The sequence below is a fragment of the Amphibalanus amphitrite genome, unplaced genomic scaffold, assembly GCF_019059575.1.
Source record: "Amphibalanus amphitrite isolate SeventyFive unplaced genomic scaffold, NRLGWU_Aamphi_draft 000226F_arrow, whole genome shotgun sequence".
NCBI lineage: Eukaryota > Metazoa > Arthropoda > Thecostraca > Balanomorpha > Balanidae > Amphibalanus > Amphibalanus amphitrite.
In genome coordinates, this window is record NW_024881721.1 from 211,886 (window position 1) to 227,290 (window position 15,405).

The following is a 15,405-nucleotide window of genomic DNA, read 5'->3' on the forward strand; positions in this document are numbered from 1 at the left end:
ACGCGTTGTCAGACAGTCTGGACTGTGCTCGGACCCGCACCGTGCGGTGGTGGGCACCGGTGCAGCTGTTTTGTGATACCCCAGAGTCTGTGTGTGACGTCACTCGCGGCTGATGGCCTCAACATTCCACCGGGAGGGCGTGGGGGCTGGTCAGTGGTCAGCGTGCGGTTATACGTGTGACGTCATACACAGCGGCGATCTTTCCGTGCAATGGAGTCTGTGCGACCGTGGCGCCCTCTGTACTGTACAGTCGAGCGGTGTCCGGAAATATGTATCAAATGGGAGAAATGTCTGTGTGCTGGCCGCTCATGTGTGTCTACTGTGTATGTAACACCAGCTGTTAATCTTTTGCATCTGTAATAAAGAAATGTGAGTGAACACGGATGGTGAGAATCGTACTTGCCACTTGGGCAGTAAATCGTAACATCTTTCAAGTTGCTAGTGCATTCAGAGTTCAGACCTCAGTAGTCAGCATGTCACTGACAGAAAGTACGAAACACTAAATATGACGACCTAGCAAAATAACTAAATATGACGACCTAGCAAAATAGCCAGCGATTTTGTCGAATGAATTGTAATTAAAAACGAACGATTTAAACTTCTATTTATTGACTTTAAAGACAGCAAACGCTTCCATTTCACTGGACCCACCAGCTAAGTGCACTTATCTAAGACAAGTTACACGACGGCTCATACACCTCTATGCATTGCAAAATATAAAACGAGTGAGCACATAAATATGTTAATCTGAGACGTTAGCTGCCAAAACGTGCGTAGCCCGTCCCGAAACCATGATTAGGGTGAGTATTCAGAGAAAGCACGACACAACGGGACACAAGTAAATGAGTAACTCAGCGGGGAGCAGACAGGACTAGCGTGAGTGGGTTACAGAGATTGCACGTGGGTCAGTGACGAGTCGCGGCGCAGCGCACGCCGTCTTTGGTGTCAGTGAGCGCCCGGCACGGCTGTACCGAGCCGGGGAGGTTAATACAGGCACATGACGATTGCACAACGGACAGTAGTGGACGGCGGAGGCGACAGCGGTGGCAGTGACGGTGCCCGCTCCGGCGCCGCTCGTCAGCGGTTAATACTGGTGGGTGGCCGACCCGGCCGAGCGCGAAATACGCCACCACTGGTTCGGTCCGGTCCGATTCCGTCTAGCGGACCAATTGTTTGCAGCGGCCTACACTAGTCCAGTAAGTTAGCTCTCTAACAGCCATTATAACATTAAGTAGACGGATATATAATAATCTCCAGTTTCCAGCGGTGTCTTCCTAACGAGGCGCACGGCTTATGAATCTTCAGTAGCTGCTTTCCGGCCAGCAAGCGAGGAGCGATTGGGACGGATTGTTTGTGCCTGACGCGGTGTCTTAGGGGGGGGGGGGGGGGGGGGGGGCAGGCAGAGCCCGGCGCGCAGACACCACTCTGCCTGGCCTCGCAGTAGCAACTGGTGTGTTTGTTCCCATATAAAGCTACCAATTTTAGCTACCACCCGTCTGCAACACAGGGCATGTCTATACATGAGGCAATATACAATACAGTGACACCTGCCCTGCCCTGTGAACACGCAGGCAACCTACATCCTCCCCACGCGACTGTGTTCGTGTTGCTCTTACTGAACGTCGTACGTCCCACGGCGGTTCCTCGCTCACCGCCTCGTCCGACGCCCGTCTGATCACCGGCACCGATCACCGACTATCAGCTACCAGAGCTGGTGGTGATCGTGCAGGTTACGGACCTCACGACTGGCCGGCCGGCACGGACTCGCCGCCGAGCTGTGGCTGTGGCGACTGAACGAGGGCGACCTGGGGGCGAGCGGTGAGGGTCAGTGAGGGAGACAGCGCCACCTGGGTACGTTAACAACAGCCGTGGCTGTGGCGACTGAACGAGGGCGAACTGGGGCGAGCGGTGAGGGTCAGGGAGGGAGACAGCGCCACCTGGGTACGTTAACAACAGCCATGGCTGTGGCGACTGAACGAGGGCGACCTGGGGGCGAGCGGTGAGGGTTAGGGAGCGGACAGCGCCACCTGGGTACGTTAACAACAGCCGTGGCTGTGGCGACTGAACGAGGGCGACCTGGGGGCGAGCGGTGAGGGTTAGGGAGCGGACAGCGCCACCTGGGTACGTTAACAACAGCCGTGGCTGTGGCGACTGAACGAGGGCGACCTGGGGGCGAGCGGTGAGGGTTAGGGAGCGGACAGCGCCACCTGGGTACGTTAACAACAGCCGTGGCTGTGGCGACTGAACGAGGGCGACCTGGGGGCGAGGGGTGAGGGTCAGTGAGGGAGACAGCGCCACCTGGGTACGTTAACAACAGCCGTGGCTGTGGCGGCCGAACGAGGGCAACCTGAGGGCGAGCGGCGAGGGTCAGAGAGGGGAGAGACTGCGCCACCTGGGTATAGCAGACAGCGTGGTGACGGTAGCGACCTCTGACAAGAATCCAAGCCGACAAGATACTAGGTGGGAACTTACATTGAACGGAACAAACGGTCAGATATATAATAACGCGATGCATGAACTGTTAAATGAGAGCACATAAAATCCAAAAGCTCGGAAGCACAATGCAAACTTTACAATTAAACACAACCCAAACGTGAGCTGTTGCCAGCACGGCAAACAATGAGAACCGGAGAAGCATCATTATTAACCTTGGAAAAAGTATCTACTCGGTAGTCGGTACGTGATGAGTCGGTACACAAGGCCACTGTGACGCTAGCATTTTTCTTGCGATTACTTACCCGTTGACTCCGACCATCGAAGTGACTTCATACCCGTTCTTCATCGGTGATCGCCTCTTATTGGGATAGAACAGCTCATCCTCTGCAATTGAGCAGGCTTTATCATTATGACGGCTAGGGCCCGTGTATATTCCCCAAATCAACACAGAATGAACGACGGATCGCAGAAATGCGATATTTGATGTGGAGCCTTTATATGGATGTCTAAAAACCAAGCCATAATAAGGAATCAGCTGGATTACTAGGATCACTCACTGGAGAGGAGGCAGGGGTAAGGATAGGGCGTCTGGTTCGCTCCACCGTCGGTAGGTGGCACTGGCAGCGGTCCACAGTTCGGCAGCACGGGCGAGCCCCGAGATTGAGGCAGGGGCGGCCCGCAGGCCGGCTGGCCGCGGACTGGTGGAGCCGGCGACTGGCAGGAGGACAGGTAAGGGAAGGATCGACGGCCCGCCGGGTGGGGAGGCGGGAAACCCCTCCCAGTGGGACAGCTGTCGAGGTGGGTGACGGGACTAGAACGATGAGGGGATGCAGTCGATGATCTGCGGTCAATGGAAGATCCATCCGGGTGGGAGGGAACACCATGTTTTAATGAAGGTAGAGAGGGAAATGGCCCACCCGAGGGAGGGTTGTTGAATTTCTGCGGGGATATTGCGGGGAGAAACCCTCCTGAGTTGACCGATGTAGCTTTCGCAGATCTCCCCGCTGAGCTAACTTCTCTCGATCCGGACAGATCACCGACCATCTCGGTAACATTTCCGGACGGTTTTGTCCCTCCTATAGGCACATCCCCTGATGTGTGCTCTATCTGACGCTGATCCCCTCCCACCCCACCATCCCTCTGAGAGACCGAAACCACCGGAGACTGGTTCAGATTTGACCCAGACCTAGCACCCTCCGCAGCACCCAGACCCGGCCTCTCCCCGTTTACCGGCCACTGAAGAGGATGCACCACATTTCGCGCCACCCGGGGAGCTCCTACGGTCTCAGTCAGTGAGGACCCCTCCCCTGGTGTGGACTCTACCCCAGGGACCTGTGGTATCACCGGATGAGCTCTACCAGGATGACCAGAACCCGGGGAGGAGAGGGGTGAGGAGAGAGGATTGGGACGGGAGGGGGAGGATGGAGGATGGTGTAATCCACCCCGAGCGGCCGCCGCAGCCAGTCGCCGGTCGGTCGGAGGGACACAGGAGGTCACCAGCCGACGACAGCCTCGGCGGCCGAACGAGTGACGGCCGGGAGAATGAAAGGCTGACACGGGCTCCACGGCGGGGTCGGTGGCTGAGCGACGGCCGGCCGCCGGCCACCAGGCCGGGGAGACAGGCGCCACACGGACACTGAACAGGGCGTCACCTGGAGGATTGGTACCAAACATTACACGTCTGCTGCAACGTCATCGGAACTAGGAGTCATCGGAGTAGAGTAGGTAGCTACTGATATTGTATCCTCAGTCAGCCTGGCAGGGAGAATGGCCTAGCTCTCCCCAGCCACGTGAGGTTCAACAATGAACAAAAACAAGTTGACCTATCGTACTTCAACAGTCAGCACATTCCTAGCCAGCGTACAGCACGGTATCGCACCAACACCACGCGCTACACTGCCTTCCATTCCATTCCATTCCATTCCATTCCATTCCATTCCATTCCACTGCCTTCCATTCCTCGGCACGTTCTCACCTTCGCGGTCTGAGAAAAATCCCGGGTAGACGACAAAGTTGTTCATCTGCGGGCAGGGCTGTCGCAGTCCGTAGTGTTTGGCCAAGAACGAGGTGAGCTTATCCGAGGGCCGGTCAATGGCCAGATGTACCGGCTCCACTCGCTCCGTCTGCGAAAAAAAAAATGGGGCGAAATGGGGCACGATTAGAGATTTATAAATAAAAGGAAATACAGTGACTATGACCGCGGCGGGGGCAAAAGCGCGAAAGAATGAGGTAAGAAGCTGTGACAAAGTAAGGGGTACGCTATGAGCCAGGGCTGCGGAGTCGGAGTTGGAGATGGAGTCAGGGTCGACAATTCTACCGGCGTCGGAGTCGGAGATGGTTTTTGAAAGCCGGAGTCGAATTCGGAGTCGGGGTCCAAAAATCCATCGAATCCGCAGCTCTGCTATGAACTAAGGGGACGATGGGTAGTTACCTACCCAATGACAGCACATCGACTCATCTAGCAATGACCGGGAAAGTGAATGTCATTTAGCAAGATTAAGGAATGTAACAATGATGGAGTTTCCTATCGATATAGAAGGGTAGTCTCGAACTCGACAAAAGCGCCGGCTCGGTGGAGCGCGTCGCTGTATAAACACGGCGGCTGCCTGCGGTGGCAGAGCGCCGGGCTGGTGTGAAGGGCACGTGACGGTCACCTGTGTGAGAGCCGGTCACACGACGGCAGCCAAGTACAACCCGCGGCGGCCGACAACAATGGAATACCAGCGGGCCGGGCTGGGGCGGGGTGCATGGAGCCGTCACCGTACTCAGCAGTGCATGGACCGACAATGAAAGTGATACATAGGGCGACACAACAGCCAGATCGCATACCGACTGAGTGGCCTGTTAGACACTTCAACGAGCGGCAAGTAGAGATGGTTACTGCAGATGGACATAATAGAAACACTGCACGAAACGTAATCATATAAACGACCACAGTCTGTTGAACAAAGACGCCCGATCGTTCTGTTTCACTTGGTGCGATGACGGCAGTGCAACGGTACAATGTGCGGACCGGAGGAAGCAGCGGCGAAACTTATGTCAGGCACCGTGAAGCAGCAACGCAGTTAGCGAATGCCATGTCGAATGGCAGCACGACGCGGCGTGCAATGAGAAAACAGAGCAAGATAAAAATGTGCTATTACATTAAAAAAACGGTAGGGGTATTCATAATTTTATCAGAAACACAGCTTTTAAATAAATATGATCATTGCTCATTCAAAACAGACGAATCGATACAGCTAGCAAGTCTCGGTACGATGAAAATGCAACATGCAACGGGTGTTTCAAGGAAGGACAACTGCAGCACTAACCACTGGACTGGAAGCAAACGCCGAATATGAAAGAAAAAAGGAACGTGGTATGTTTTATTCAATAAATATGATGCATTCAATATTCATTTTATCCAATGAATATGAAACACAATAATCGGAATGCACAAAATTAACGTTATCATATGCGAAAAGGTACGAGGCAATGGCGTCTCGTACCTAAGCAATCGTGTCCAGAGAAACCTACGAAGCAGGAAAGTTAAGTTAGAGGCATTGAAACAAGTCACAATGAACAACGAGTTGGGCAACATAGATATATTCATGCAACTTAACAAAAGATTCCTAACGTACGAAGTTACGCTGAAAAAAACGCAAGTAAGTTCCATATTTATTAAATGTTATCAAGAAAGAATTGTCATTTAGACTCAAATCAGCTTGAGGGCGACTAGCTGTGCTCCATCATGGCCATTCATTGAGCTGTCAGCTTTATAGTTTATTCGGATAAGTAAAAGCTAAGCCCGTCTGTTGTCATTGAAATATGTTGAACACTTGGGGCAGTGCGTCGCATCTGCAGCGGCTGTGACTGTAACGGGTTTTCACATTCCGCGGTGATTCAAAGTCCCGAGATAGTGGTGGAATATCTGTGCTTGACAAGAAACCGGTGTGTATATAGGCCGTCCACACAATGCTTTATTGCTCTATCTTCCAAAGATTGCTGTTACAAAGGAATATCTGATCAGTAGGCAGTTTGAGGCCCAGCTCTCTCGAGAAGGGATGAGAGGCGTGGGCCAGCCATCCAGTCGGCCGCGAGCCCAGTGCACTGATGGGCGGCGCCCGCTCAGCTCACCGGCCGGGACTGGGGAGGGGCGACAGTCGGGGGGGGGGGCGCACCCCACCCTGTCGGACCCACCTGCAGCATCGCGTCGAACAGCTGTCGTCCGTAGCCGTGCCTCTGCAGCGACTCGTGCACGTAAAAGTCCAGCACACTGACGGGCATCACCTCGTTCTGGCCACCGGACGAGTCCAGGATGAACAGACGCTTCCGGCCCACCTTCAGAAAGCCCACGCAGATGTCGGCGCCGTCCACCGATCTGAGATAGGGGAGGGGGAAGGTCAGAGGGAGGTGCTGCAGACGTCCGCTCCGCGGCATTCACAAACCTGAGTAGAGGGGAGGACGGTCACGGACAGCCAGGAAGGAAGGTGGGAGGGCGGGGGAGACTGGGAAGAGGATGATACAGATGAGGGACGACATGGTCGCCGAGGCATCTCACTCTAAATAACGGATGAAAGAGAGACAGACTAGAGAAGACAAGATGCGCAGTGGCTAATACGCTCTTACAAGACACAGGGGCAAATATCAATTTAATAGTTTTCGACCTGCCCGATGCATTCGTTCGTGATTGTGTGATAATTGCCGAAGATTGTTTCAGGAAATCATCTCAGTGCTATTTTCACCGGGATGTGTAATTATGTAAAATAATGGAAATAGGGAGGCAAGTAAAAGACACTAATAGCATATTTATGGTTAGACTACCATGGGCACAAAACAATAAAATCGAGTAGAACGACGAGCTGTGTGGGACGAATCAATCAATCAAACGAAATTCAATCGGCGATGAAAGCGTTTCCGAGGCAGGCAGACGTCTGATTTCGGCAGAATACATGAATAAATCAGTGTGATGACCTGAAAATCCATACTGTATTTCTGTAAATCTCACGGTTTTGCACGTCTGACTGCTCGCGTGAACACTAATCCACCTCTTCCAGCTATTCATGCTGACCTAAACGGAAAGGCTAGAGCTAAGCTTCCAGGCCTTTCGTGTCCAACAGATTTCACCAAAGACAAAGCTATCCGGCCGGATGTCTAGAATCATCGGACCACATGTTGCCGGAGCGCTTAGAATGAGGATCTCACTGAATTAGCCGCGGAAGCGGCTGCCTTGGACGGCTGCCAGCCCACTCCGACATTCCTCGCCGGCCAGCTCGACACAGGCACAGTACAGCGTGCAACACTGGTTGGCCGGGAATCCGGCCGCCGCCGCCTGCTAATTCAGACGTGCAACCAGAATCCGCTTGTCGCCCAGCCCATCAGTGGACCGGCCGGGACTGGCCCGCTCCACTATCGTCCAGGGGCGGACCGGAGGACGTATAAGGCACGGCGGCACGGTACGGCGGCCGTGACAGCCCAGCCTGCACGGGCCGCCGCCTCAGTGCAAGGTCAGAGCGCGTCCATCGCCGCGCGCCGGGCGGCCTCAATCGTCAGGGCTCGTTACTCATCCCTCACTCACACCCGCACCGATGACGGTGTTCGCAGAACGAGTATTCCGCCAGAGATGAGGCGGCAGGTTCACAAGATCGGACGTGCCGTACGTGGCAGTTGGCACTTGTTCGGTATAACGCCATATGAGGACAGAACGGCGTGGATTCCACGAGGACGGAGTGAGTCACATGTCAGTCATACCAGCGACCTTTTTACGTCATTGACAGTGACGTGTGTTTCACAACTGGTAGAAGGTAGTGGTGTTGGACTTTTGCAATTGACTGCCGAGTTTTGTGGATCACCTATAATAAATTTTGTCGCTTTTTGTGGTTCGGTGTCCATTTCCTTGCGAGAGAAAACTTACGAACTACATATAAACAGCGCTCAGAACAAGTAAAACTACCTGTATGACGGCACGTAGAATATAAGAAAATACCGCAACTTTACACCAGCGTGCAGATGCCATGATATGTCACGTCTGTGTTCTCTTTCTGACAGCTTTGGTTTACCAGTGGATCTTATCTCTGGACGGTGAGGCAACAGCACCAACCAATTCCAGCGTCCATGGCCTGAGGCGCCTCACGCACGCGTCGGGCGCCCGCCGTCCTGCCAGTCTACACTGACCCAGTTTCATCAGTGGCTAATGACCAATGACCGAAGGGCAGTGACCGATGCCCGATGACCAATGATCAGTGACCGGTGACCAATAACCAGCGATCAGTGACTAATGAGCAGTGAACGGTGACCAACGAGCAGTGACTAACACGCAGTGACCGGTGACCAATGCGCAGTGACCGTTGACCAGTGACCAGTGACCATGGTGGCATCTGTTCCAGTCCAGGGCTACCAAACCGGTCGGTGCCGCGCTGGGGGCGGGTCACAACCAGCTCCTATATCGATCCTCTGATCGACCTTGACGTCCTAAATACTTTGGAGGTCAGACCGGTCGGCGGTATGTGTAATCACTAATCACGCATGTGTTATCTACTAAACTGAACTGAGTAGAATACAGACTCTTAGCTCATGCATTTGCTGCGGATTTACAAACTCATCAAACGGAATGGCGGAAGCTGTTCAAGTGTTCACAGCAGGAGCTCCACGAAGCCAGCGGTTTGCGCTGCGCAGTCGTTAGGTAACAAAAAGACCGCACTTCCCACGCTGGACCGCCAGCGTCGCGGGTCACGCGTCAGAAGTGGCCCGTTTCCACGGCACGTCCACGGGTCGGTGCGCTCTGTTGAACCTTTTGTCGCCCCGGACTGCCCGCGGCGGCCAGCAGTGTGCACGGTTTGGTGCGGACCATCCACGCAAGACGAGCCGGTGCTCTGAACTGGGCCCGGCACGTGAAAGGCCACGGAGCGATGGTGGAACGGGCGTCACACAGTGGCGGTCACCCGGCACCGGGGCCAGGATCAGGACCGCGACTGGGACCAGGAGTGAGACCGGAGCAGGACCAAGACCGATACCGGGACCAGGGATCCGGACCAGGGCATGAGTGAGACCAAGACTGCCAGCCGGAGCTGAGACCAGAGCCACGGACCCGGACAGATACCGGGACCAGGGGCCAGGACCGAGACCGTAACAGAAGTCAAACCGTAACAGGAGTGAGACTGTGCTAGGACCGATGCTGTAACAGGAGTGAGACCGGAACCGTTCACCGGGACTGAGACCATGACTGGGGTATGGGCGTTAAAGAAAAGGGCCCACACCAGTACCAGGATCAGGAACGGTTCTATAACCGAAACCCGAGACGAAACCGGAACCAGAACCGAGGCATAGAACCCGTGCGGAGAATAAACCCAGAACAAAAGCCGACACGAGACCGGATCCAAAAACGATATGTGAAACATGCGTAGTAATATGCAAAACTAGGAGGCATTTGAAATCACTGGCTATGACCCCAAAAACCTGACTCTTCCACAGGAAGCTAGATACTATGCCACTGCGAATTGGTGCTTGCCCTGACATGGGACATTAAAGGGACCCTCCCACCTTCAAAAAAGTTAATGAATTGGCATGAAAGTGATGTCACTCGGTTCAGAAAGAGCAAAAAGGAATATCTACCAAATTTCATCGAAAAATATTCACCGGTTTTCAAGATATTAGACTTTTACTTTTGTTTACTTTTTGGGATCTCCGCTGTTCCTAGCGATTTTATTTGAAAGTGCGGCATTTGTTGCGCGCAAAGCAGCATATACCACCGCGTGCTACCAAACGTTTTAGCAAAAGATTTAAAATCGTTAGATATCTGCGCTGACGTCACACATTCAGAGGGGTATTCCTATGCATTAGCCCCTCTGAATCAAAATGCTGCAATTTTGAAATTCAATATTTCCGATTTAAGGCATTTCTCGATGTTGTGAGTGCCGAAACCGGTAATTGTGAGCCAGGGACCCCATTTTGGCTATCTCAACTCAAATCTAATGTTAAGGTGGGAGGGTCCCTTTAAGGTTGAATCAATGAGGTGAGAAGAAGCTGTAGCCAGTCTCCAAATTGGTTGCACCCACCTGTCAGGGTGCTTCCTGGTGATAATGTACACAATGTGATTCTCTGAAGTCCTCAGCTTCTCCATGGTTGTGATGACCTGTGAGAGACCCTGAGCACGTGCTGATGCAGCTCCCATTCTGTCCAACACTTCACCCAGTGCCATCTTGCTGGATGGGCTGCAAAGATTACACAGTTTTAGGTCTCTCAATATGATTAATGCTAACAATTAACATGCCTCAAACAATTGCATGCCATGTCAAGTGGATGCCTGCCAGACAATAATAAAGTTGCATAAGTTATCATGATGAATAATTATAACAAAATTATGGCCTGAATCTGGCATTCATTGTATTGGTGGTACCTATGCATATAGAAAACTATAGTGCATACTGCCACACTGACAAGCAAAATTATATTTGACAATAGCCAGACATGTGAACAGATCCCAGACAACCATTCAGGAGAATCTGATGGCTTTGAGATCAAAGGAGTTCAAGCATGTAATTGCTGTGGAAATCATTGCTTACAAAGCCATCCATGATCCAAATGGCCTAACATTCTTGCCATTCCTTCAGAGTTGACAGTTCTGAGAAAATCACACAAGATCCAGCTCAGATCCATGATGCAATATCATGATCCAGGACCGACCAGCTTAGTTAGATCCATGGTCCAGGATAGTAGTCCAGTTCATATCTATGATCCAGGATCACAGATCTAAGCTGGATCTTGTGTGTTAATGATCCAGCTCAGATCCATGATCCAGGATCTGAGCTGGATCTATCAGTGTGATTTTCTCAGCACCGTCAGCTCTGAAGGAATGCAAGAATGTTAGGTCATTTGGAGCATTTTATGTTTCACAGTTTCAGTTTATTGATGCAGGTTTTTACTCACTCAAGTCTGCAGAAGTGTTTGTAGTAATACTCTGAAGGAGTTGATGAATTCAGGGATCCATCAACCACTTTTGGAGTGAGATCTCGTCCGATGATCATCAAATCTTCAGGGAAAATAGAATCCAACGAAAATTGAAAGTTCATGACTAATTTTCCAGTTGCTTCTGCCAATAAACACACAGGCTGCCACCAAAGTTTCAATACACTGATAATATTTGCCCTCAAGCTCACACCTGCCGCGCCAAACCCGCGAGCATGCCCGTGACACTTGTGAGGGGTCTAGAAAACTGGGACAAATCAAAACAATTTCAATCGGATCCGAGGCCAAAGTGCAGATAAAATAATTTGTCTTTTGTTATGACGCTTTAAGATTCTGCAAAAAGTTTAGAGTCCAGGTTTGAAACACGTTTTTTGCAGTTTTTCATCAACAAAGCTGGTCATTGGGATACAAATTATGAAAATGATCTCAGAATGGGCGCATATTCAAGATCTGTTGCATAATTTATCCTTCAAACAATTATTTTACTAGATAGTGTTGTGTACGTCATCAAAATTACGTGAAGTGTATTTTCATTAGTGGCCGCTGTTGATGACTGACCGTACAATTGCCGTACAATTGATGATTTATAAATGACGTTTATTACAACACTTTTCTACATTTGCATTTGTTTTAGCGTCAAATGTCTTACTAAATACCTGATAAAATTCAGAATATTTAAAATTTATTCAGTTCTTAATCTTTTATCCATGAATTAGGCAAACAGTGTTTTATAGTTTGCTTTTTACGTCTCTTTTGATATGTCCGTGAAGTTAGCGTCAGCAACAGCAACGAATACAGCGTCGGATTCAGAATCGCTTAAAAAACTCATGTTAGGTCAATTGGGGGACGGGGAGCAAGAATATGACCTTTATTTGGCCCTAGCTCTTACCCCTTACCCCTTAATCGGCCCTTAAAGGAAGGGGCGCGTCAAAAGTGCCTCAAGGGTTCGTCTGATCGCCAAAATAAGGGTCGCAATCGATTTCTCGGGTCAATATCTAGCCGCAGCCTCGGGTTCCAGATGTGTGCAACTTACCCCTTACCCCTTAATCGGCCCTTAAAGGAAGGGGCGCGTCAAAAGTGCCTCAAGGGTTCGTCTGATCGCCAAAATAAGGGTCGCAATCGATTCCTCGGGCCAATATCTAGCCGCAGCCTCGGGTTCCAGATGTGTGCAACTTACCCCTTACCCCTTAATCGGCCCTTAAAGGAAGGGGCGCGTCAAAAGTGCCTCAAGGGTTCGTCTGATCGCCAAAATAAGGGTCGCAATCGATTCCTCGGGTCAATATCTAGCCGCAGCCTCGGGTTCCAGATGTGTGCAACTTACCCCTTACCCCTTAATCGGCCCTTAAAGGAAGGGGCGCGTCAAAAGTGCCTCAAGGGTTCGTCTGATCGCCAAAATAAGGGTCGCAATCGATTCCTCGGGTCAATATCTAGCCGCAGCCTCGGGTTCCAGATGTGTGCAACTTACCCCTTACCCCTTAATCGGCCCTTAAAGGAAGGGGCGCGTCAAAAGTTCCTCAAGGGTTCGTCTGATCGCCAAAATAAGGGTCGCAATCGATTCCCCGGGTCAATATCTAGCCGCAGCCTCGGGTTCCAGATGTGTGCAACTTACCCCTTACCCCTTAATCGGCCCTTAAAGGAAGGGGCGCGTCAAAAGTGCCTCAAGGGTTCGTCTGATCGCCAAAATAAGGGTCGCAATCGATTCCTTGGGTCAATATCTAGCCGCAGCCTCGGGTTCCAGATGTGTGCAACTTACCCCTTACCCCTTAATCGGCCCTTAAAGGAAGGGGCGCGTCAAAAGTGCCTCAAGGGTTCGTCTGATCGCCAAAATAAGGGTCGCAATCGATTCCCCGGGTCAATATCTAGCCGCAGCCTCGGGTTCCAGATGTGTGCAACTTACCCCTTACCCCTTAATCGGCCCTTAAAGGAAGGGGCGCGTCAAAAGTGCCTCAAGGGTTTGTCTGATCGCCAAAATAAGGGTCGCAATCGATTCCTCGGGTCAATATCTAGCCGCAGCCTCGGGTTCCAGATGTGTGCAACTTACCCCTTACCCCTTAATCGGCCCTTAAAGGAAGGGGCGCGTCAAAAGTGCCTCAAGGGTTCGTCTGATCGCCAAAACAAGGGTCGCAATCGATTCCTCGGGTCAATATCTAGCCGCAGCCTCGGGTTCCAGATGTGTGCAACTTACCCCTTACCCCTTAATCGGCCCTTAAAGGAAGGGGCGCGTCAAAAGTGCCTCAAGGGTTCGTCTGATCGCCAAAATAAGGGTCGCAATCGATTCCTCGGGTCAATATCTAGCCGCAGCCTTGGGTTCCAGATGTGTGCAACTTACCCCTTACCCCTTAATCGGCCCTTAAAGGAAGGGGCGCGTCAAAAGTGCCTCAAGGGTTCGTCTGATCGCCAAAATAAGGGTCGCAATCGATTCCTCGGGTCAATATCTAGCCGCAGCCTCGGGTTCCAGATGTGTGCAACTTACCCCTTACCCCTTAATCGGCCCTTAAAGGAAGGGGCGCGTCAAAAGTGCCTCAAGGGTTCGTCTGATCGCCAAAATAAGGGTCGCAATCGATTCCTCGGGTCAATATCTAGCCGCAGCCTCGGGTTCCAAATGTGCGCAACTAACCCCTTACCCCTTAATCGGCCCTTAAAGGAAGGGGCGCGTCAAAAGTGCCTCAAGGGTTCGTCTGATCGCCTATAATAAGGGTCGCTATCGATTCCCCGGGTCAATATCTAGCCGCAGTCTCGGGTTCCAGATGTGTGCAACTTACCCCTTACCCCTTAATCGGGCCTTAAAGGAAGGGGCGCGTCAAAAGTGGCCCAAGGGTTCGTCTGATCGCCAAAATAAGGGTCGCAATCGATTCCTCGGGTCAATATCTAGCCGATTAAGGGGTAAGGGGTAAGTTGCACACATCTGGAACCCGAGGCTGCGGCTAGATATTGACCCGAGGAATCGATTGCGACCCTTATTTTGGCGATCAGACGAACCCTTGAGGCACTTTTGACGCGCCCCTTCCTTTAAGGGCCGATTAAGGGGTAAGGGGTAAGTTGCACACATCTGGAACCCGAGGCTGCGGCTAGATATTGACCCGGGGAATCGATTGCGACCCTTATTTTGGCGATCAGACGAACCCTTGAGGCACTTTTGACGCGCCCCTTCCTTTAAGGGCCGATTAAGGGGTAAGGGGTAAGTTGCACACATCTGGAACCCGAGGCTGCGGCTAGATATTGACCCAAGGAATCGATTGCGACCCTTATTTTGGCGATCAGACGAACCCTTGAGGCACTTTTGACGCGCCCCTTCCTTTAAGGGCCGATTAAGGGGTAAGGGGTAAGTTGCACACATCTGGAACCCGAGGCTGCGGCTAGATATTGACCCGAGGAATCGATTGCGACCCTTATTTTGGCGATCAGACGAACCCTTGAGGCACTTTTGACGCGCCCCTTCCTTTAAGGGCCGATTAAGGGGTAAGGGGTAAGTTGCACACATCTGGAACCCGAGGTTGCGGCTAGATATTGACCCGAGGAATCGATTGCGACCCTTATTTTGGCGATCAGACGAACCCTTGAGGCACTTTTGACGCGCCCCTTCCTTTAAGGGCCGATTAAGGGGTAAGGGGTAAGTTGCACACATCTGGAACCCGAGGCTGCGGCTAGATATTGACCCGAGGAATCGATTGCGACCCTTATTTTGGCGATCAGACGAACCCTTGAGGCACTTTTGACGCGCCCCTTCCTTTAAGGGCCGATTAAGGGGTAAGGGGTAAGTTGCACACATCTGGAACCCGAGGCTGCGGCTAGATATTGACCCAAGGAATCGATTGCGACCCTTATTTTGGCGATCAGACGAACCCTTGAGGCACTTTTGACGCGCCCCTTCCTTTAAGGGCCGATTAAGGGGTAAGGGGTAAGTTGCACACATCTGGAACCCGAGGCTGCGGCTAGATATTGACCCGAGGAATCGATTGCGACCCTTATTTTGGCGATCAGACGAACCCTTGAGGCACCTTTGACGCGCCCCTTCATTTAAGGGCC

The 15,405-nt window shown here is 51.9% G+C and overlaps 1 protein-coding gene across 4 annotated transcripts; it reads right to left on the bottom strand.

Annotated features, from left to right (window-relative positions):
• Positions 1-590: 590 nt before the first annotated feature.
• On the bottom strand, positions 591-11,882 carry LOC122385670 (alpha-tubulin N-acetyltransferase 1-like). Of its 4 annotated transcripts, XM_043374106.1 has the most exons (8): positions 11,341-11,671; positions 10,470-10,625; positions 6,616-6,796; positions 4,412-4,559; positions 2,994-4,088; positions 2,739-2,820; positions 1,965-1,986; positions 591-1,783 (listed from the first exon to the last, which is right to left on the bottom strand). In XM_043374106.1, exons 1-8 carry the CDS (start codon positions 11,481-11,483, stop codon positions 1,703-1,705), a joined length of 1,908 nt encoding a protein of 635 aa, XP_043230041.1. In that variant the 5' UTR covers positions 11,484-11,671; the 3' UTR covers positions 591-1,702. The 4 variants fall into 4 exon arrangements, with proteins under 4 accessions (XP_043230041.1, XP_043230042.1, XP_043230043.1 ...); XM_043374107.1 differs by lacking the exon at positions 1,965-1,986 and having other exon boundaries at positions 591-1,805; positions 11,341-11,882; XM_043374108.1 differs by lacking the exon at positions 2,994-4,088 and having other exon boundaries at positions 11,341-11,645.
• Positions 11,883-15,405: the final 3,523 nt, after the last annotated feature.

Bases quoted from the DNA above. Each gene is read 5' to 3' on its own strand.
- LOC122385670 (XM_043374107.1), bottom strand. From the start codon at position 11,483: ATGAACTTTCAATTTTCGTTGGATTCTATTTTCCCTGAAGATTTGATG. The intron at 4,560-6,615 runs GTGGGTCCGACA...TTTTTTTCGCAG, and splicing joins TGTTCGACGCGATGCTGCAG to ACGGAGCGAGTGGAGCCGGT. The intron at 2,821-2,993 runs GTGAGTGATCCT...GCTCAATTGCAG, and splicing joins TTACCCCTGCCTCCTCTCCA to AGGATGAGCTGTTCTATCCC.